Here is a 23,327-nt window from a genome sequence, read left to right as displayed (position 1 = left end):
GTATAGGAGATGTTGCAATGGTAACAGCTGCGACTTCTTACCTAATGATGATTGGGTGTTAAATCCCTGACTAGGATATCGCTTGTAGAAGAGAGTGCACTCATCAGTCATAAAGTATAGGCAGACCTGTGTTAGTGATGGAAAGTCATATCTATAATGTACTCAAATCATGAAGATCCTCTGATAGCTATCAATGAGGGCTGCTTCTTGAGGAAATGAATGATTTGACTTTTGGTAATATTGAACACACTATTATGGGTACAAGATTGGATGCATACATCTGGAAATTTAAGAGTCTAAGAAAAGTTTGAGGTTTTACTTTGCCTTGTGTAAAAGTTTATAATGTAGTAGGAATGAAATATGTCTTTCTAGTGAAAGTATTCACAGTAAGTGATTAGAAGTGAAGCCATTCAGCAAACAACCATTTCGCTAATAACAACATTTGGCGTGCCAACTAAGCTGTGAAACAACCAGTTCTGTGCTTCTTCAAGGGATGCCTACCAGAAACATGAATAGCACCTCTTTTTTAATACAGAGAGACTTAGGACATTATAGAGAGGTGGCTAAGGATAATAAAGTTTAAGTAGTTACTTTAATAAGGCACTATGTGGTTAAGGAGGGACATTTTTTTAGGTAATACAAACCTCCATTTGGTATACCTTGTATCATATATTTTTGTTGATTTTGGAATATGCAATACTGTAAATGCACAACCTCACAGAGTCTATGAAACTCATTAGGTTTTTAGACTTTTTCTGAGTATCATGTTGCTCATTGTGCTAACTCTGTCCAGTCCTTGCAAAGGTTAAACTAGTATCCACCATTACCATCAGACTGATGGTTGACTGAACTTTGGTACGCCCGTGTTGTTTCTTCTGCAAATTCATCAGGCAGAGCTGACTGCGGGAGTTTAAAACATCTTTTTTTTTATATATTGGACTTAATATTTTCAAACAGCAGTGTTTCAAAACAGTAGATGCCATCATTTCATCGACTCCTGCTCCTAGGAGCTCCCACCAGGGGATGGCCACGGCAGAAGAGCTTCCAACTTTCTCTATCCAGACACTCCCTCCTTGCCTGCTCAAAGTTTCTCAAAGATCTTTCCCCCCTCTCCCTAATGTACTCTTGCACCCTATCCCTCCATTTCACTGGAGGTCGTCCTCTAGCATTCCCTCCCTCTACCTCACTCACATACACCCTTCTGGTCATCTTACTCTCCTCCATTCGCTCCATGTGGCCAAACCACTTTTACCAGTAGATGCCAAACCCACATATAAGACTGGCCAGCTATAAACACACACACACACACACACACACACACACACACACACACACACAGATTTGCTCCATGGACAGAGAAAATTCCAGACTTTAAGGCCAAGTCAAGATGGTGGACGGACACAGCTGAACTCCTGACGTGTCTTCATACTATCATCAGGCTGCGCGGGAACTAAACCCTAGACATGGAAATTAAGGTGGGAGCTGTGCTAGGTGGTAATCATGCTGTCCCGAAGTATTAAAGGCCAAGAATAGTGAATAACACTGAATAATAAGTGAGGAGAAGGCGCGGGCGGCGGCACCGTGCCACCGCCGGGTTTGTTTACACCTGTAAGCGGGGGAGCCAGGACAAGGGAGATGAAAGAAATGAAGGACAGAACGGGGACGTTGGAGAGAGAAGTTGACGTCCTAAAGACGGAGAAAAATGTATGGAAAAATGCATACAATGACCTGCACTAACTGGTAATGTTGAATGAGAAGAAGGCAGAAGATACAGAGGTTAAAGTCAAGGCATTAAAGGAAATGCATAAAGTCTGGAAGGAGGAACAAGAAAAGGAGAATGTTTGCTTTAAGAAAATTGTGGAGGAGCAAGTCAAGGCGAAGGATGAAGCTATAACTGAAAAGGTGATCAAGGTGATAAAAGAAAAACTAGAAATAGTGAGGGACTCCGCTGAAAAAAAGAAGTCTAGTAGTGGTGGGCATTACTGAAGAGTTCATGCCGATCAAACATACAAGGGAAAAGAAAGAAAGGAGGCAGTGGAGCAAGTAATTGAAGCAATTCAGGAAGGAGGTCATGAGCTGGCAGGGGAGATCAAAGAAGTATTCAGGCTTGGAAAGTATGAAGAAGGAGCCCAACGACCAGTAAAAATTAGATTTAGGTCTCAAGTGGCTGCAGAAGAAGTGGTGGGAAAGTCATGGAAGTTAGCAAGAACAGAGACCTACAAAAAAGTCTGGGTAAGAAAGGACAGAAGTGTGGAGGAAAGGAACATGATAAGAGAATTGAAGAATCAAGCCAATGAAAAGAATGATGCAAGGTCAGAAGAGGAGAAAAATGAGTTTTTCTGGAGAGTGATAGACATGGACGTAAGGAAGTGGTACAGAAGGGAAGAGGAGACAGCTTGAAGGTGGCATACACTAATGTGAACAGGTTAATATCGTCACTGTTAGAAATAGGAGATTACCTGAGCAAGGAAAAACCAGATGTTATGGGGATTACGGAAACCAAATTGACTGGTAGTATAGATGCATTTAACTTAGGGGATGGTAAATATAATGTATGGATGAGAAATAGAGAAAATAAACCTCTTAAGAGGAAATGGAAGAGGATTAAGAGGAATTTAGAGGAGGATTGAGAGGTTTAGAAGAGGATTAATCCTCTTCCATTTCCTCTTGACCCTTTCCATACTGTGACGCCGACGTCTGCGTCACGGATGGAAAGGGTTAAGGAAAAACTGGACAAGTACAGATATGGAGACAGGGCCACACGAGTGTAAGCCCAGGCCCTGTAAAATTACAACTGGGTAAATACAACTAGGTAAATACACACACACACACACACACACACACACACACACACAAGACAAGAGTGGATATGGAGACGGGACAGCGCGATCGTAGCTCTTTTCCCGTATGTCACAACTAGGTAAAAATACAACTTGATAAATACACACACACACACACACACACACACACACACACACCATTTTTACTTTTGAGGTTAACTTTTATATTATATCAATATTTAAGTTTATGAATGTATATGAATTACTTTCACAGTATAATTTTGCAATAAATATACATATATTTATGAACCTCTATATCTGTGTATCTGAGTGAAGTCTTACCATTCCCGCAGGAGTCTCTCGGTCCTCGGGTATTGTCGGTGAGTTGTAGGATGTTCTGGTGCTTCTGGGGAAAGACTCTGCTATCTTGCCAAGAAATCATTATATTTTATTTTACAGTATTTATTTTCATTCTCGTTAGGCTTTGATGCCAATTAGACTGCTGTCACCTACTTATGACCGATGAATCGCAGAGAAAAAGAGAAAAGGTGGTCAAGTCATTTTATCCCCAGATGTACTTAGATCCGATGCCATGCAGATCTCTGCCTCTAACCCTTATAAACTGATTTGAGCATGAGCGTGTTTCATCTACGTGTGGCGACTAGTCTTGAGTCTCGCTAACACAGCCAAGTTACCTCACGCCAGTCTTTACTCCTGCTGTGTCACTGCTTCCCTCTCGTGTGTGTCGTCGTGTCTTCAATGTCCCTCGTCCCTCGTCTGTTTGAAAGAAGAAAAATGTTCCTCACTGCCAGTCTGAAGTTTAGGTTTATTGTTTTAACTGCCTCTGTCAAAGGCTCTGAATAATCATACATTTCATTTACCATTTGATTTGTTATAGACTTAGACCTTGCAGTGAGAGAAATTTATGTACATAGATAACTATGCCATGCATGAGACCTAAAATGCATGTCATAAATCTGTCATAAATAGTGCAATTTTTTTGGATAAAGTTTATATAACTAATCCTAATGCGCTGTGTATATATATGCCTGATTTTTTTTTTTTTTTGTAAGGGAAAACAGTTGCACATGTACATAGAGACATGTACACAAAGCCTTCATGAAAATGATAATGTGGTATGTAAATAGTACTTCCTTTGTGGGTGACTTTTATCTTATCTATGAAACTGTTCTTTACTGAGCTTTGTTTCACAGGGTTGGCAATCAAGAGTGGGTGGGAGTCCTCCACTAGATTGCCTTCTGTTATTTTTGTCTTGAAGTTTCCTGTCTTCATAAATAGGTGCTGTAAGACTGTCCATTGGAAGTTCCCCATTGACTTTTCATGTTTGTCTAGAAAAAAAAAAAATAATAGTAGATTTGCATAGTTGTGTGCATGTTGAATTTAATCATATGCAATACCTGCATATGTGGTTTTTTTTTTTGTATATATATATATATATATATATATATATATATATATATATATATATATATATATATATATATATATATATATATATTTATATATATATATATATATATATATATATATATATATATATATATATATATATATATATATATATATACACACATTCGTGTGTGTGTGTGTGTGTGTGTGTGTGTGTGTGAGAGAGAGAGAGAGAGAGAGAGAGAGAGAGAGAGTGCATGTGTGTGCACACAATAATGCACGGGGTGTGCATGTCAGACAGTAAGTTAATATTACGGTTCATTAAGAGTCAGGCACTAATGATGACATAAGAGTGTCCGGTGTCCCTAAACATATTGGCACTAAGTGCGGCTGCAGTGGTGGTTGGTATTGGAAGTTATAAGAAATGGAAATTTGTGAGGAGTCCTACTTTTTTATAGTGACATGTGTATTTTTTAGAGTTGCTTTGTATAGGCACAGTCTTCAGCTTCATAGAAGTTGCAAATGTTGCCTGAATCATGTTTCATCATGAATCATTGCTACATAAGCTCGTCACTTCAGAAGCAACACACCCTCAAAAGATCCAACATTCCCTGACGTCATCTTAACAAGCACCATAATTATTAGATATGATATATCCATGTCACTCAAAAACTTTTCATAATAAGTTCAACTTTCTACATAGTTTGACAGTCTATCCTATCTTTGTAATTTCTGTCACTATTACTACCACTATATAGCTACTACAGCTACTACTACTACAACTATACTACTACTACTACTACTACTACTACTACTACTACTACTACTACTACTACTACTACTACTACTACTACTACTACTACTACTACTACTACTACTACTATTACTACTTTTATAACTATTATTACTACTACTACTATACTACTACTTCTACTTCTGCTACTATTACTACTTCTACTACTACCATTATCTCTACAACTAATATTGGTATTACTTCTATATCACCACCACCATCACCACTACAACTAATATTGGTACTACTCCACTCAGTCACCACGACCACCACCACTGCTACAACAACCATTACGACCACCATCAGTACAGCTGCTACTGGTATTACTAATTCTTCTACATACCCTACTCCTACCACCACTACCACTTCCGGCATTATGCTACTACTACTACTACTACTACTACTACTACTACTTCTATAGTCAGTTCACCCAAGTCTGAGGTGTGCATTATCATGCGCTGGCAACCTGCTGTCACACGGCGCGTCTGATTTCTTGGATAATGTATGATAGCCTACACATAGGAAACAGTTGTCATGATCAGTAACATGCAGGCAACAAAGACAAACACCCAGTTGTGATTGATTTTGACCAAAGATTATTCGTACTGTCGCCAACAGCTGTTTTGTTAACCTGGTAGCTGCGGCGATCATGCTTCTTAATGACTCCTCTTAGCGAATTATTGAGAAAAAATAATCACTCACACGAACCATTATATTATATGTATCAATGCATTTGTGATCAAATGTGTGTATATATATATATATATATATATATATATATATATATATATATATATATATATATATATATATATATATATATAGATATATATATATATATATATATATATATATATATATATATATATATATATATATATATACACACACACACACACACACACATTTTGGGGGGTTTATGTCATGGGAATAATTTGGTTCATCACTGGTACGCGGTAAAGCCACATATTTGTCCCGTCGCTGCTGCCGGGTTAATTTACACAATCTCTGATTATTATTATTATCAACAGCCTTGGCGCTTCCCCCCACTGGGAAAATGAGCAAACTTTATATTAACAAAACAGCTGTTTGCAACAGCAATAATAATTTTTAACTCAAAATCAACTATAATTGATGGTATTTGTTATTGTTGTCTGTTGTCTGACTGAAACTAATGACCGTTTCCTACACATTGGCTGTCATGTATTATCCACACAATTGGACACGCCATGTGGCAGCAGGTTGCCAGTGCACAATAATGCACACCCCAGACCTGGGTGAACCGACTGTATTATTACTAATTACCAGTACGCTTAACTACAATTAAGACTCATATTACGACTCTTATTGCTAGCATTACCATCACTATCTCAATTACTATTACTATTATTATTCTCACTATTGCAAAAATATTCACCACAACCACAACCACCGCCACCACCACTGCCATAGTATATATCACCATTACATATAATGCCCTGGGTGGGAAACTTGTAGATAAACTACTGATATCAACACTAGCCTCACTGCTCCTCCAGTAGATCCTCCGGCACATCTCACATGGCACCCTTTGGCTCCTGATGTCTAGCCATCACCATGTTCACCCTGGACACCTAACACAGCTTACCATGAACACCCAACACAGCTTCCAGAACAGTTTGGAACAGATTCATATGTAACTAACCTACTGCTGAAACCCTCACACTCACACTAACAAGGTGTACATGGCATATGGTATACACAGCACACTCATTTCTCAGACATGTTGAAACACTTGCATCTTGTTTACCGTAGTTTCTGTTCTTATATATTTAAAACCTGCATATAGACATATATAGATACCTACGTTGATAGTTAAATAGATAGATAGATAGACCTGTAATGAATGGATAGATAGATACATAGATAGATAAATGTAACAGACATAGATAGGTGGATTTATTAGTAAATTTAAATAAATATGACTAATACCATCAAATCATTAGCTTGTTGATGAAGACACAATGGTGCATACCTACACTTTCAATTCAAAACTGAAGTGAATTATTGTGACATGAAAGGATATTCTGACAATGGCAAACTGATTGTTCAAGATATTAAGAACTGTGGAATTATGATCCTTGTAGACACTGTAGCTGGAGGACGTCATTGGCCACTTTGTGCTAAATTGAAGTCATACAAAGTGACGGCAGTGTAAGGTCGGTATTACAAGACAAATTCGCTTCTCACATCACCAATTTCTAGAGGTCAAAGAGGGGGTCAGTCAGATTCTTATGAGTGTTTCTTCAGGTTCATGGTACAGAAGAAGGGTCACACTACCACCAGGGTCAAAAACTACTCCTGGAAATGCCCACAGCTATGAAAGCCTTGTCAAATAGGTGTTCTTGGACGAGGATATGTCTTATAATACGACCCTAAATGAGTCGGTGCTTTATACTTAAACTATGCTGGAGCTGCAGATGGTTTTACCACTCATAATTATTTTTCACTTCCTTTTATTTTGTAAGAATTCATAGTTCAAAAGTTAATGATGCTTCATGTCCATTACTGCCACATGAGCATGGCAGTTCAGGTGCCATGATTTCATAATCAACTAATCATATTCATCAGTAAATACGATAATGAATTATTTTTTGCAGTAGTTTCTTCCGGAGTAATGGAAGCATCAACAGCTACCAATAACAAGGGACAAGACCCATAGAAGGTCCTGTATTTGAATATATGGTTATTTTATGTTCAGTAAAACAATAAGCAGTTAGAGCTCTTCAGCGACAGGAATTTCCTCCTGGCTAAATCAGTACATTATAAAACTGAAAATGCTATGCAACGGTCCTTTGTTGTCAGGGGTTAATTTTAGTAATACATTATTGTTTGCTTGTGTCATGCTTCCCTCTGGAACTCCTCTTGGTAACTGTTATAACTGAAGTTGAAATCAATGGCTGGCACATTAGTAATCTCATCTAGAAGACTGGTAAAAACTAGTTAGTAGTTGTATATGGGATCCCATGTTTACCAGTTCAGTCCACTGACCCCTCAGCTGTCACCTGTAAGATTGAAATGGTGAATGCAAAGAAGTCGACAAATCATTCTGAAAGAGCTTCACTCAGAATGAATGATTAGAATTGTTGTTTGAACTTAGAAAGGAGAGCCACTGCATGATGCAGACAGTTGGGCAACATAATGTTGTGTAAGCAATGCTATAAACCTTTATCCCTGAGTCTAGGCAACAGCAGTAGTTGTTGTGTAACTGCTTTGCTGATCATTTAACTTTGTAATTTTCACCATGAGAATTATTTATCTAGTTCTGTCCTGTCTCAAGGTTCTGTATTTACGAATTCAAGCTGTTTTTTCTTAGTTCATCTCAGCTTTCTTTACCAAAATAATATTACTAAGTTGCACGGCTCAGGATCTCTGAGGTAAACAATGTTAAGTAAACAATCAAACAATATATTCAGGGATCCCTAAGAATTACTCAGGTTGCCGTAGTTACATATCTCTAATGTCACAAGAATTCCATTACAAATACAGTGTACTAACAAGCACCAGTTTTTTGTCCATGTGAGACTTTGTAACCTGGAATATTGCAAAGTTTTAAAGGTTTGGGTTTTCTAGTTTGATTTTTCAGTATCCACCGTTCTGTTATAAAAATAGTTCTGTACACTTAAAAGGGTTTTTATTAAAATAGTTGACATACTTTCACTTGACAGTGACAAGCATATTTGTTTTGAATACCTTGACATTTTCACAGTTGATTTGAATTATTTACAAAAAGTCAATATGGTCTTGCATTTTAGCATTTCTGGACATTTCCTGTACCAGAGCAGCCCATCAATCACTTTCTGTCACTGACCACAGTCACTGATGGTTCACACAAGTGAAACTGTGCGGCTCAAATTCTTCATCGACTTACTGATGTCCAAATGCCACCCTGTGATGCTGGTTGGGTCCTCGGGTTGTGGAAAGTCAGCACTTCTGAATGAAAAACTTAACTCGCTGCCTGAAGAATATGCAGTCTGCAATGTTCCCTTCAACTACTACACTACCTCAGGTATTGTATAAATTTTCAAAATGGCCACAATATTTATGTATTATATTTGATAAATATCAGCCCTTTTACCATGTGCCCTTGAATGTATGGCATCTCACAAACTAGTATATTGTAGCAACATTTTTTTGCTGACACTTTTCCCCTTGATGCTTTCTTTGTAAGTTGACTTTAGAGTAGAAGCCTTTGAGTGAAAGTGTGGGTAGGAAAACAGAACAAAGAGGAAAAGTGGGAGGCATGTTGCAGCAGTGTAAGCTTGTTTACAGTTGCCATAGAGATATACACTAGAGCAAGTGCCCACTGTCTTGTTAAGTATGTTAATGAATGATTCCAGTGAGCCCGCGTGACTCGGCCACTCATTTCCCGGAATTGATGAAAAATATAAGAGGGTGCTGTAGGGTGTTCATCACGGGTGTCTGGTTCACCCAATGTGAATGCATTGAGAAAGCCTGCTGTGTGGTTGGTTCTCTACATTTCATGTAGAGGGATATGGATGGATATCCCTCTGCTCCACAAGTCCTTGGTTGTGCAAACTCTACTGAAGCAGAGTATGAGAATAAAAGCAATGTCTCAAAAAATAATACAGGAGCTTCAGCCTTGGGGCACATTTCATCACAGTTAACAGTTTGTCTTAACACCATGCTTGTTATAGCTAAATATGTCGAATACTTTTCTTTTTCATGCCAAAATTTTATGTTTATAATCATTTTTTCTCCAGAGTTACTTCAGAGAGTGTTAGAAAAGCCTCTAGAGAAGAAGGCAGGGAGAAACTATGCTCCGCCAGGCAACAAAAGATTGGTCTACTTCATTGATGATATCAACATGCCAATGGTAAGATGTTTTTAGATATTCACAAACTTGTTTACTAGTAATTTATTTAAGAAAATTAAATGGTAAATACTTAAAAATTCATCATTGACTAACATGGTAAATTTAATTATAACTATAATGCTTCTGTGTCTAGTATTGTTTCTTTCTTTGAAATGCATGAGATGATATTCAGTTATGATAGAGCGTGCAGATATAAGTATCTCAACTGACACATTTTGACTACTCAGACATCTGGATGCTGAAGGAATATACACACTTCATGGGTCTAAACACGTTGATAATTTTCATCTATCTACTACCCATCTATCTATATGTCTGACACCCTGTTTCCTCATGGGAACTTCCTTCCAGGGGGTGGCCATGGCAGAAGTGTCTCCATCTCTCCCTGTTCTGGCATCCCCTCTCAGCACACTCAATCCTGCTGCTTCTAACTCACTCGCTCCAATACTCGCTCACCCTATTGATCCACTCCAAAGGTGGTCTTCCCCTGACACCTCCCTCAATCCTTCCCTCATACTCTTAACAAATTAATTCCCATTCATTCTCATCACGTCTCCAAACCATCTCAGTGCACCACCCTTCACCCACTCTGCCACTCCACAATCCACTCCTTTTTCTGTCACACCCATACCAAACTGCTCATACATGCTTTCATTACTTCCTCCATCTCATCCTGAAACACCACATGCACCTCTTATATAACTTTCCCACTGTACGTATTCTTGATGGCTGTGCTGCATTCCATGTCCACGTCTCAGATGCATATGACAGAGTTGGCAGGATAGTGCCCTCTTTACCCCCACACTCACACTTCTTCCTCTCATAACTCTGCACCCGCCACCTGTCTGCCCTTCGCTTCTCTTTCCCTCACTTCACCTTCCATACTTCCATGCTTACATAAAACTGTCCCTAAATATTTGAACTCAGTCACCTCCTCCATCCTCTCTTCCCCCAGCCATATCCTGCTGTTGGAAATTTCTGTATATAAAAATTACCTCCCAGCAAATCATATGTCATTAGGGAGGAATAATATACTATTTGGTGTAAATTGCACATCGGGTAATTAGTAAGATATAATTCAAATAAATCTGTGACGGTAAATCTTAAATGGGAGAATTCATTACACCAACAATTCCTGGCTGGTATAATGGCTAACGTGGCAAGGAGTGACGTCACGTGTCAAAGCTTTGAAGCTTCTCTGTAACTGATGACACGTACACTTGAGGCACAAAACCTCTCACTCGAATATAAGACAGCGGCCCCCCAACAACCTGCTCCCCAAGTTAATTACTGTCTCGCCTTTCCACTACCTTTGTGGTTAACTTTTCAATTGTACACTTGCAAATAAGTACAATGGTCAATATAGCATAAATATACATTGTCCATGGCCTACAAGAGGTAGGTAACTCAATCAGACGGCTTCTATCTCCACTATGCTTCACCCATTCTAAAATCACCCGAGCTAAGTACATTGTACTGATATCCCTTGTGCTTTTTGGGAGATTAATATATCACCAAATTCCCTGTACATATAACGGATCCGTCATATAGGGAACAATATCCCAAGCGGGCAACTCGCTAGACTCACTCTGCACCTGCGCACACACACCCCATGCCTCGCAGATCATTGTCCTCAGTTATCATGTTTCTGGGAATCCGTAAACATGTCCGGCAGTCATTTGTCATCCCATTGCATCGTTGACCAGGCATGCCACCACAATGATGTGGCAACGGCTGGCAGCCCATCACTGACAGCCTAGGTGTGCCAAGTTTGAAACACCAGGCCTAGCAAGGGACCTTCAAATGCTGTTGCGGGATTTTCTGATGAATTTTGTATTGACAGCAAGGGTTTTTATACAATTATTCATGTTTTTAGGGCACTTGTGACCATTTGAAAGAAATAATATTGGTAAAAATGCATGGGATTGGGGTGTAGCAGTGTGCATTTATAGCCTGGGGTTCAATGGGTTAATAAACATAACTACAAAAATTTTCTTATGTCTTTTCAAGGTGGATATGTACGGAACTGTGCAACCTCACACTCTTATACGCCAACATCTTGACTATGGCCACTGGTATGACCGAACAAAACACACTCTGAAGGACATCCACAACGTGCAGTATGTTGGCGCCATGAACCCCACGGCTGGCTCCTTCACCATAAACCCTCGCCTTCAGCGGCATTTCAGTGTCTTTGCAGTAAGGTGAGGGTTCATTTTTATCTTTAACCAGTCCGCTGCAATTGGCACAGATTTGGCTTTTACTGGTAGCTCGGTAACATATACTCCCATGTCTTTCTCTGCCTCTGTGGTGGATAGTGGAGTGTTTCCCATGTGGTATTGGTGTGCTGGATATCCCCTCCCAAGGTGCAGGACTTTACATTTTTCTTCAGTGAATTGTATCAGCCACCTTTTGTTCCATTCCTGTAGCTTGGTGAGGTCTGACTGTAGGAAATCCACAGTCAAGGAGTTAAGCATCATCATCATCATCATCATCATGTTGTTTCTCTCATGAAGCATAAGAATAGGTGTTGTAGAATGAGAAGGGATTCCCCAGTGTGTCACATTTCCATTCATTGATCATTCAAGTAATGCTTCCTTTTGTTATCATTCAAGTAATGCCTCCTTTTATGTGATATGTCTGCAGTTTGTATGTGATGTATGCAGGATTAATATGTGACAAATACTGATTTTATATCATTAAATTTTTTCATGTCTGATGTAGAAGTCTAATATTAGCATTATTGTAATTCACAGCTTTCCGTGCATGGAGAGTCTCAACCTTATCTATTCCTCACTTCTTGACCAGCACCTCAAGAGCCCATCCATGAAATTTAATCCAGCTCTCATTAGGGTAAGGCCCAAAGATGAAAGTCAACACATTTAATTTTTATAATGAAGATATTTAGCCACAAGTATGCTCTGTTCCACTTAACTATTCAGCTTGACATATTTTATTCAGACCACCATAATGGGAGAGCCTTGGTATATGTTATTATGGAAGGTCCATTAGTCTTCTTGTTACTGGTATACATAAGTGAAGTTGTGAGCCAAAGTCATTGTGGAGCAATTTACCTGCAAACCTGCAGGTAAATATTGGAGTTATTATGACATGTCTGTTGTGTCTGGTCAGTGCAACAATTTACCATTGATCCATTACAGAGAGGTAGATGAATTGAAAACTGATAGACAGGCAGCTACATAGATATTATTTGATTAATGACTTAATTTTCTTTTTTCCAAAATATGTATTTATGCATATATTCATGTTATACATGCAACTTATTTGTTTTTGTTTGTGTGCAGATGACTGAGCCGTTGGTACAAGCTGCCCTCCAGTTGCACCAGAAAATTACTTTCACTTTCCTTCCCACTGCTACAAAATTCCACTACATCTTCAACCTCCGTGACCTCACCAACATATTTCAGGTACTTTTATGAAGTGCTTTTGCATCAACATTTTGAATGTCTTTAGTTTCATACTATGTTTATCTTGTAGACGGATTGGGTGAACGCACTGGACACTGGACTCGCACGTCATGCACTGGTACTCAGGTTTGTGTGCATCACCTGTTGCACATAGAGGGCACCATTTCCACCAGGCTGTGGCATGGTGGTGCAATGTCCTGTGCCTGCAGGTGGTGGTGGCCCTTGAAGTCCTTAGGGGGTCTGGGTGATGGGCGGTTTGCTCTGGTTAGGTGTCTGATGACCCATTAGGATGCTGGCTGCTGGCACCTGACCTTGCTCCTCCCTTACTTGGGTCATGTTTTTTTAAACTCAGTCAGTGGTGGGCATCGCTAACTGAAAAGTTAACTTCACTAACTGGTAGTCCACTAACTAAAAAGTTAGCTTCGCTTATGCTAAACTGATTAGAAATTAAGGGTAGCTAACTGCTAACCGTTAACTTTTTTATATGGATTTAGCTTCGGTTTAGTATTTTGGCTCTAAAACCTTTGAAAACAGACCTAGTGACCTGAAATTTCAATATGGTATAGCTTAGTCATAGAGCTTTCCATAAAGGTATAGCATGCCAAAATCAGATGATGATGAAGGTTTGGAACGAGAGAGAAACAAGAGGACATGGAAAGAAGTAAATGCCCATATATTATGAGTCATTACAAGTATGGTATGTCAAACAGTATAAACCTCGACCTGAGTTTATAATAAGTTGATTTTTAATTATATAACCTCAATTTTTTGGGGGGACTACATTAGACAGTTTCCTTTCTCCACTCAGGGCCTACTCTTTTGCTCGGGAGAAACAATGAAGGCTCCCATTGAGTTACTGCGGTGCTGGCTTCATGAGACTCAAAGAGTGTATGGTGACCGCTTGTTGGAGGAGAAGGATCTCGAGATGCTCAACAAACTACAGGTTGATATAACAAAGAAAATCTTCGAGGTAAGAAATGTTTCCAGATGTAGTGTTTTGACTGCTTTTAGTGTCACTCATTCACGTCAAACATTTTTAATTCATCAGATGAATGTTTTAATACTTGTATATATGTAAAAAATACACACACGACAGATAGGGAAGACCATGCTGGATCATATGAAGAAGTTACTGAGGAATATAAAAGAGGAACAAAACTAGTGAAAATTTAACATGATAGCAAAAAAGTCCTAAGGGAAGCAAAAGAAAATTTGAAAATCAAATTTAAGATAATAGAGTTCAAGGGAAAATGAATCAAATAAATAGTATACAGTACCCTCCTGAGTTTCGTGCTATCTGAGTTTCACAATCCTTGAGTTTCGCGCTTTGTCCTAAATTCTTAACATCCTGACTATTGCGCATTATTGCACTGAGTTTTGCGCTGCTTTGACATGTACGGGTCATGTCTGCCAACCGTCGGCATCACACACGCTGCCTAAGGTTGGGTACCCATTATTCCATTTTTATGGTGGTCGTCAACATTAATGATGTCAATAGCGTCCCTGTATGAGTGACGACAGTTGTAGCTGGGCACCGTTTCGTCCTCCGTTGATGGCAACATCGAACGACAAGAAATTAAATCAAGTTAATTTTTTTTTCAGTGACGGCAGTGGTGGTGACTGTCCAATGATGTTGAATATTTTAGATATCCTGTAATGAACACCACTAAGTGCCGGGGATCGAACCCGAGCCTTATGAGTAGAAGTCAGGGCAGCATACTAATTACGCCACCGATGAGCTAAAAGGTCACCGCACCAGTGGCCACCTCTGCGGCTTATACCTGATGCTCCCGCCCAGCACTGGGGACATGAAGTGAAGGTGACCCCGCCCATAGTCGTGATAGTTGGAAATGCTTTTATTCATCCCCCTTGGCACATACAGTGTATATATACAGCATTGGTCATAGGAGATTCCACCCCCCCTATAAAACCAATGAGGAATACGCGTGGCATGACAGATGTCCAATTCAACTACGATCTATGTGGCAACACTTTTGGTGGTATCTGGTAACCTCAGCGACGTTCCTCAAGTCTGTGGGGTACACAATACACGAATCAGTGGCTCCCAGGCCTTTGTATGGGGAGCTACTTTGCCGCTATTTACCACCTGCAACCCCAGATTATTGTATGTTCGCTATTTCTTGATGCAACAACACTACAAATGTCTCAGGATGGGGGCCAAGACCTGTACCAAGGAGGAGAGGGCTAGAATTTTGGCTCTGACGGAAGAAAATGTCCCAGTACAAGAAATGGCGCGCCGTCTGGGACGTGACAGATGCACCATTCAACGCATACTGGCGGCCGCTCGCCACCTGCCTTCTGGGGCCTTCCCTCCACCTAAACCACGCCTAGAGCCTGCCAGAAAAACCTCATCTAGGACAGACATAATCCTGAAGCGTGAGGTTACCAAGAACCCATTCATTTCAACCAGCCAACTGATGTCTCTACGTATGTCTGTTCTAGATGAGGTTTTTCTGGCAGGCCCTGGGTGTGGTTTAGGTGGGCAGGTGGTGAGCGGCCACCAGTATGCGTTGAATGGTGCGCCTGTCACGTCCCAGACGGCGCGCTATTTCTCATACTGGGACATTTTCTTCCTTCAGAGTCAAAATTTTGTAACATGGAGGTTTACCTCTGATTTAAGTTAATGCGGCCTCTTACGGGTTAATGAGCAAAATGTTTGCCTTCTTTTAGAAAATGCACAATGAATGTTTTCTTCATAATGATGCATGATGAAAGAATGAGTGACTAGAAGTCTGCAGTAGATTCTCCCAGCAGGAGGTACATATTAGCCTGCAGCCCTTATAGAGCAATCACACCCAAAAGTAGACAGTAACAGTTGAACCACAACCATTTTCCTTCATAGCTTTATCCTTATCTTATTTAATTTTTTTATGGTTCAGAGCGACGATGAAGAGAAAGAGACAGTTATTGAGGTATTTACCCTTTGTGATCTTGGCACTGCTTGTCCCTGTACAGATCCTCGGTGGGGCATGTGCCCCTGGGGATGTGGACCTCAGGGCTCTTATGTCCCACAGGGTTCTCTCCCCTTGAGGGTCCTTTCCTCACTGGATATATGTGTCTGCCTTGCTTGTCCTCACTGCCAAGGACAAAATAATATTTGTCAGGGGGAGAAACCATGCCGGTTATAAAACGAGTGGCATGATTAAAATGCACTGTGACAAAATGTGATAAGTTACATGTATAAAGGTACATCCATATTTTTGCAGGTTTCTATGATTATGCATAAATAAATGAATACATATATATTTACATCAGCATATATTAAAAATATATATCTATACATATATTTATGTATTAGGCATATTTTCTGAAACAAAAATGGATCATTGGGCATGAATCTTCATTAATTTTCTCATGAACAAGTAGGAATCATGTGCAAATCTGTCAGAATTTATAGACTTCTGATTGTACAAGATGGCCTAAATAATTGGGCTTCCCGTTATATTTGCGTCCATGAACCAAGCACCGACCTCCATTGTCAGGATGGAGATCATTAGATGGTAACACTATAAGAACAGAAAACATCATGGCTTGTGCCACAGTTAAGACAGAAAATGAAAGGTTCTTTACCATGCTATAAATAGAATTATAGGTTCTTGAAACAATGAGAAATTGATCAGGGAGATACCAGGGACTAAGCATAAAGCATAAAAGCATATGATTGTGCAAGTAATGCCTGAAGGTTTTCCCTTAACCTGAGTGGCTTCCTGTTTGCCTCATGTTTGTGGGGCTCTGCACTGCATGGATCTCTTTCCCCTGAGATCAATTTCTGGTGTTTCAAGTTTTGTGGTATTACATGTGGCCAAGTGTCTAGGCGTAGTGTTTTGGCATGCAGTGACCATTATATGTACTTTTCCTCACTCAGTCTATTTTTCCATTGCATTATTTATATTTTCCTCCTTTATGACTTGATGGTCACACTTCTTACCAGTGAATTCAAGAGCCTTGAAACAGTAAGAAGTTGATCTTTGAGCTGCCAAGGATTAACCCTCTGACGGAACAAACAAGGCAGTGGTGTTACTAGTTGACATGTAAGACACACCATGGCTCAGGAAACTTTTTTTCTGCCTTATGATTTTTGTCACTATAAAAGGCATGATAGTCACTCTTTTGTGTTTTCTGTATTGTAAGAACATTTCTGGAGATGGATAAAATTGAGGCAAAATGTAAAACATATTGAAAGAATGAGAACCTCTGGGTAAAGTTTGTACACCGTTCACTCCTTATTAAAATGTTTTTGTGCCCAAATTATCTAAGTTACCCAAACAGCATTCACTGAGAACAACATTACCTTCCATGCACGGCTGCATCAAGCGAGAGAGGCACAGTGAAATGGCATGAGCCTCGCCTTTCATGAAATCTACCTAAGATTCATAACATCAAATAAGAAAAAAGAATGAATAGTAAGAATTGATTGGTAATAATGACTGAAACAGTAATAATGAACCATGAATCTTTTGGTGAGATACGTTTAGTTTTTGGGAGTTTGACTTGACAAGATTTTTGTGCATATAGATGTTATGATATGAAGGGTCCATGGATCATGTATATATCACATAATTGCCTTGGCTGATATGGATGTACATTTATGCATGTACTATGCATTTCAGCGGTGGACAAACGGTGTTTTTTGCAGATATCTCCTAAACGAATCGTTGGATGAGTAGTATTATATTAATATTTTTTCCACAGATGTAAATCTGATTTTCAGATCTACAGATCTCTTAGAGATATATATGAATGAGAAAGAGGCAGGCCAGTGGTGTATCTTTATTTTCAAAATAACATGAATTTCTTTCTTTGGTGTTAAGCAGTCATTATAGTTGATTATTTTGTTTATGCATTCAACTCCTATTGGTTGTTTATTTCCACCTATATAAAAGTACTACTATGATAAATTTATCTTGCACCACTAGCCTCTTCAGTTCTCACAAGTAGTAGAAACAAAATAATAGCATCTTAAATTGTAGTAAGTTGTCATAAGAGTTTTATCCCTAAAGCAGATATGTAATGCCCTGTTTGAGCCTCAGGAATGAGCACTGAGGAGTCACCACTTGCACTTGATACTTTCATTTCCTCCACCAGTCCCCTCTCTTGATCCTGCCATCTCCACAGATTGCTCTTCACATTTTCATCACAGTCATTATTTTTTAATGTACATGTGTGTGTGTGTGTGTGTGTTTGTGTATTTACCTATTTGTAGTCTACCGGGCCCGAGCTAAGGTCTAATAGTCCCGTCTCCATATCTCCATTCATCCAGCCTTTCCTTCATTTGTTGGACACTGTTTGCCTCCACCACCTCTTCCCGCAAGCTGTTCCATGTGTTAACACTTCTTTGTGGAAAACTATACTTTTTCAAGTCACTCAAACAGGTTCCTTTATTAAGATTCTTTCCATGTCCTCTCAGCCCCTGTGTTCTCGCAGTTGAGAAGAGATCATCTCTATCCACCTCATCAAACTTATTTATCTAACTCCATGTGTGTGTGTGTGTGTGTGTGTGTGTGTGTGTGTGTGTGTGTGTGTTATTATTTGTCTCAATTTTCATACTGGTTAATGTTAAACATCATAGTTGGGATTTTATATCCTTCTCTGCCACATGCAACCACACACACATTCTTGCAATGGTCCTCCTTTGGACAAAAGGAGCTGGATGAAGGGGAGGTCATGGCCGCGCCAAATGTCTTTTGCCACTTCGCACGTGGAGTTGGGGAGCCTCGCTACCTGCCAATACAGTCGTGGGGCGACCTAAACAACACTCTGCAGGATGCCCTCACAACCTACAATGAACTCAATGCTGCCATGAATCTGGTTTTGTTTGAAGATGCAATGGCTCACATATGTCGGTAGGAGAAAAGAATTGCATGATTTAGATATATTAATTGAAACTATTAGTATTTGTCAAAGCATTAGCAAAGATCCTTAGTTACTGTCATGTGATTTAAGTATACAAGATAAAGAAGATAGAATTAACATTTTCTTCAATATATATAACTTTTTATATGACCATCATCATTCAGATTAACGATTAAATATATTTCAAGATATTTCAACAAGTAATACTTTCTTCATGAAGTATCTTCTCTTCATTAACTTGTGTTATAAAAATCTTGTTCCTTTTTATTATTGATCCAGGAAAACCAGCAGTTTCTTGTTCCTTACTTGCACTTACTCATAGGATCAACCGCATCCTGGAGTGTCCCCGAGGAAATGCATTGCTGGTGGGGGTTGGAGGCTCAGGGAAGCAGTCCCTGGCTCGACTGGCAGCCTTTATTTCTGGCCTTGAGGTGTTCCAAATCACTCTCACTAAAGATTATGGCATTCAGGAACTGAGGGTAATTATTCTGTTTAACATAAAAAGAATACAAAACATTTTGAATCACTTTTCCTCATTGAGTAGTACATCTGGTGAGGGGAGAGGGGCACGATAGATGAAGTGTGATAGAATGAGATGGTTTAAGAATGTCACAAAGATTTTTTTAAGTGTGTCAAGGGTCTACAATTTTGGAAGAGGAGTTTTGGAAGGTGGTGTTTTTTCAATCTCTTGTTATCGCTAGACACGGGCCTCACTGTATAGAGAAAGAGGTAGATAAATATGAAGGTTGCTACATAGACTGATGTGTTATATATATATTGTGTTACATGTATGGATTATTTGTAGCAGGAAGGAAGGCAGCTCATCAACAAAAATGAGAGTTATAAAAATGCCTGCTATAACTCACCAAGCTAATGTAAATTTCCTGGAGCAACAGTTTAGTAATAAATAAGTTTGTTAGAGAGAAAGGCTTTGTCATACTGAGATAATACTGAAGACAGGTTGAGTCAGCCTTTTGACCCTTTATATGCAGGCTTCCTATAAGAAGGCATCACCAAGCGACAGGAGTGAAGCAATAAGTGGCTGCTACAGTTCATTGAAGAAAAATGTAAAGTTATGCACCTTCGGAGGAGAAATCCATGATACCAATACCACATGGGAAGCACTCCAATATCCACCACAGAGGCAGAGAAAGACCTGGGAGTATATGTCACCAGGCTACCAGTGCAGGCAAAATCTGTGCCATTCGTAGCAGAGGGGTTAAAGTCTTGCTTACTCTGCTCGTATACCATCAAAGGTATACTGGGTAACCTTGGAGTCTGTGTTTGACGGTGCCACTAATTATAAAGGAATTACTTTCAACAGAGATGCAGGTTTTTGTGGGTAGTGTTTCCTGATATGGTATTTCCTTGCATTCATCACAGACAGACTTGGCAAATCTGTACCTCCGTGCTGGCCTCAAAAACCTTGGAACTGTCTTCCTCATCACTGATGCTCATATTCCTGATGAAAAATTCCTCGTCCTCATTAATGACCTTCTGGCCTCGGGAGAAATTCCAGACCTCTTCCCCGAAGATGAAGTGGAGAACATTGTTTCCTCAGTGAGGAATGAGGTGAGGCATCACACGGTTGAGGGTGAGTTATTATCTGAAATACAAATTGCAGATTAATGGTAATCAATTATGCTCATGTTCTTGGATCCATAAACTCTTGTGTAGATTTACTAATCCATTGTCTTTTATGATTTTCTTTCCTGCACTTTAAATATTTTTAATATTTCATCTAAAACATTTCTGTCAGCTTTCATGCTCTCAATGTAAATATTCCATCACTACTTTTCAGTCATCATACAGAAATGCATTACACGTTACTTGTATATTATTTACTAAATTTCACCCTTAAATATTGCCTTCAAAATAATCTCTCATTGATTCCATATCATTGCAAAGCCTGTAATGACAACTTCCTGTCAGGAAGGTAATTCACTAGCACATGTTTTGCAAAGGGTCATAACATGACATTTGTGAACATTTTCTATAGGCAGAGCTGTGTGTTTGGGGTGGACTGTACACCATTAGGACAGCCTCCTTGAAAGTGATGCTAGAACATAAAACATCTTGAAGACCTATTTGTTCTGTGTGCCCTATCCTTTAAATATTTTTATTCCCAACTTTAGCAGAACATATGTATTGTGCTAAGGAGCACAGGTAACCAACCTTTCACAGAGTCTTAGGCATCTTGGTGTTCCCTTTTATTTCTAGGTAGTTTGACCTTGTAGATGTTTTCACACAGGGACAGACATATCCTACAACAAGATAATCAGAAAAGTATGTAGATTCAGGAACCATGCTTGAAGAATTAATGTAATTAAAAGTTACAGAGTGAAGAGGAGTTGAAGCCTAATAAGTGGAAAAATAATGTTTATGGACTATTTCCATTAATCCTGCGCTAAGACCACACTTACAAATTTATACTTTTGCAATGCAGAATATTCACAAGAAGACAATGCTGGGCTCAGTTTTTCTTAATATTAAATAGTAGTGTCAGGAAATCAGGTACCTAACACTCAGCTCTGCTTCTTCAGCCTTGGAGTCATATGATGAAAGTGAATTGTTTGCATTGAAGACTTGGGACTGACTGTGACATCCGGATTACTATAGTTACCAAGTCTCCTTAGACACTCATTTCTTAGCTAACCCCTAAAACAAAATGGCTGAGCGGGTGGGCTGTGTTTTGACATGCCTTGCTATGGTCATTTTTCCAAAATTTATTTATGAAAATAAAACTTAATATTTATATGTGATATTTCAGTAACTGGTTAAAATGGCATTTGAAACGATATGGTTGAACTGCTATCATTTCATGCACTCTCATGCTCCATTGAAATTTATCATGTACATTTTTTTCATGATTTTGTTTATACATTTCTTTCTGTCTTGCATATAACAGAATTGCTGTCTTTGTGTTTCATATGTACAGGAAAGTTACCTTAGAGATGATGATTTTGAAGAATATGAAGATTGCACACATTATAAAAGTGTCAAAGCTTACCAAAACCCATAGTTGTGCTATTTTTTTCTAAATGGTGCATTAAACTTTAATGTTAATACAAGTAAATGCTCCTGATTTTGATGGCTCATTGAAATTGTCAATGACATTAAAATAGAGTGAAAATAGGTGTCAGATCATGAAAGGATACTGCAGTGTTCCCTTACCAGGGGTTGTGGGCTAGATATCTCTGCACTGGTCAAAACCATGATAACTCATATCACTTCTAAGCTTGTCCAGTATCAATATATTTTGCTGTCACTCTCAATAATTTTCTGCTTCTCTTGAACACTTCCAAGCTTTTCTATTGATATTTCTTTGATGTGGCAGAACTATATCAGGGTGCCGTGTGAAAAGCTTGTGATGAGGACCATGAAAATACTGCCGTCACTGATTACCATTCAGGTGATGCACGCCTGGGGAGTGAGGTGGTTGGGATGGCGGTGGGAGCCCCAGGTAGTGTTTGTTTACACTGCTGTCATATGCGTAGCATGAATTTCAGATTTTGCTACATATTTAAGAATATTTCACATTTACATTTTTCTGGAATAACCTGCAATTAATAAATCCTCAAACACAAAGGGAACACTGTACTGTTTTTCTCATGAAACTGATGAGTGACTAAAATAGTTATGTGCTGGCAATTTTTCTCAAGATACTGGAATGGCTGGCAACAAAAAAATGATGGGAAATTGAGCATGAAGCTGATGGTTCCCTTTTTATTCTTGGTGATAGTGAAAGTAGCAAGAGATTACTGAGAGGCATTAGTAGAGTTCTCTCTTTTGTTGAGGTTTATAGCACTTTCAGGGCATATTGAAGTGTACTGGTGGTCGGCGGTTTTTTCTTATGTGTAGTGAATCCACCTTTTTTGCTGACTTAGTCCATGCTGTGTCACATGTGCTCTGCTTGACTTGAGTCACAATTGAAGTCAGGAATGATGACTAGCATGTGGGTGACCTTAGGACACTCATCAGAAGGTCTAACATGATCAGCCATCAGCTGATGGGACTTGAGCTTGGTTTTTACCATGATGCTCAATGCCCACTGTCTTACTACAGCCTGGGAATATTTCCACATCAGTAACTGTTAACATAATGAGGTGTAATGTGCAGTGTGAAGTATGTAAATAAAGTGCAAATGATGGTGATTTCTGAGGTGA

At 39.2% G+C, this 23,327-nt stretch overlaps 1 protein-coding gene across 1 annotated transcript in view; it reads left to right on the top strand.

The window, feature by feature from the left end:
* The window catches only part of LOC126981306 (dynein beta chain, ciliary-like), a 97,707-nt gene that overhangs the window by 42,466 nt on the left and 31,914 nt on the right, over positions 1–23,327 (top strand). The window contains exons 46-54 of the mRNA XM_050832236.1: positions 8,834–9,031; positions 9,747–9,859; positions 11,870–12,063; positions 12,616–12,712; positions 13,165–13,287; positions 14,096–14,257; positions 18,952–19,151; positions 19,484–19,640; positions 20,545–20,733. Coding sequence (XP_050688193.1) covers positions 8,834–9,031; positions 9,747–9,859; positions 11,870–12,063; positions 12,616–12,712; positions 13,165–13,287; positions 14,096–14,257; positions 18,952–19,151; positions 19,484–19,640; positions 20,545–20,733 — 1,433 coding nt within the window. The remainder of the gene's footprint in view (positions 1–8,833; positions 9,032–9,746; positions 9,860–11,869; positions 12,064–12,615; positions 12,713–13,164; positions 13,288–14,095; positions 14,258–18,951; positions 19,152–19,483; positions 19,641–20,544; positions 20,734–23,327) is intronic.

Source organism: Eriocheir sinensis, chromosome 47 (assembly GCF_024679095.1).
Source record: "Eriocheir sinensis breed Jianghai 21 chromosome 47, ASM2467909v1, whole genome shotgun sequence".
Lineage (NCBI taxonomy): Eukaryota > Metazoa > Arthropoda > Malacostraca > Decapoda > Varunidae > Eriocheir > Eriocheir sinensis.
This window is presented reverse-complemented; position numbering and strand designations above follow the sequence as displayed.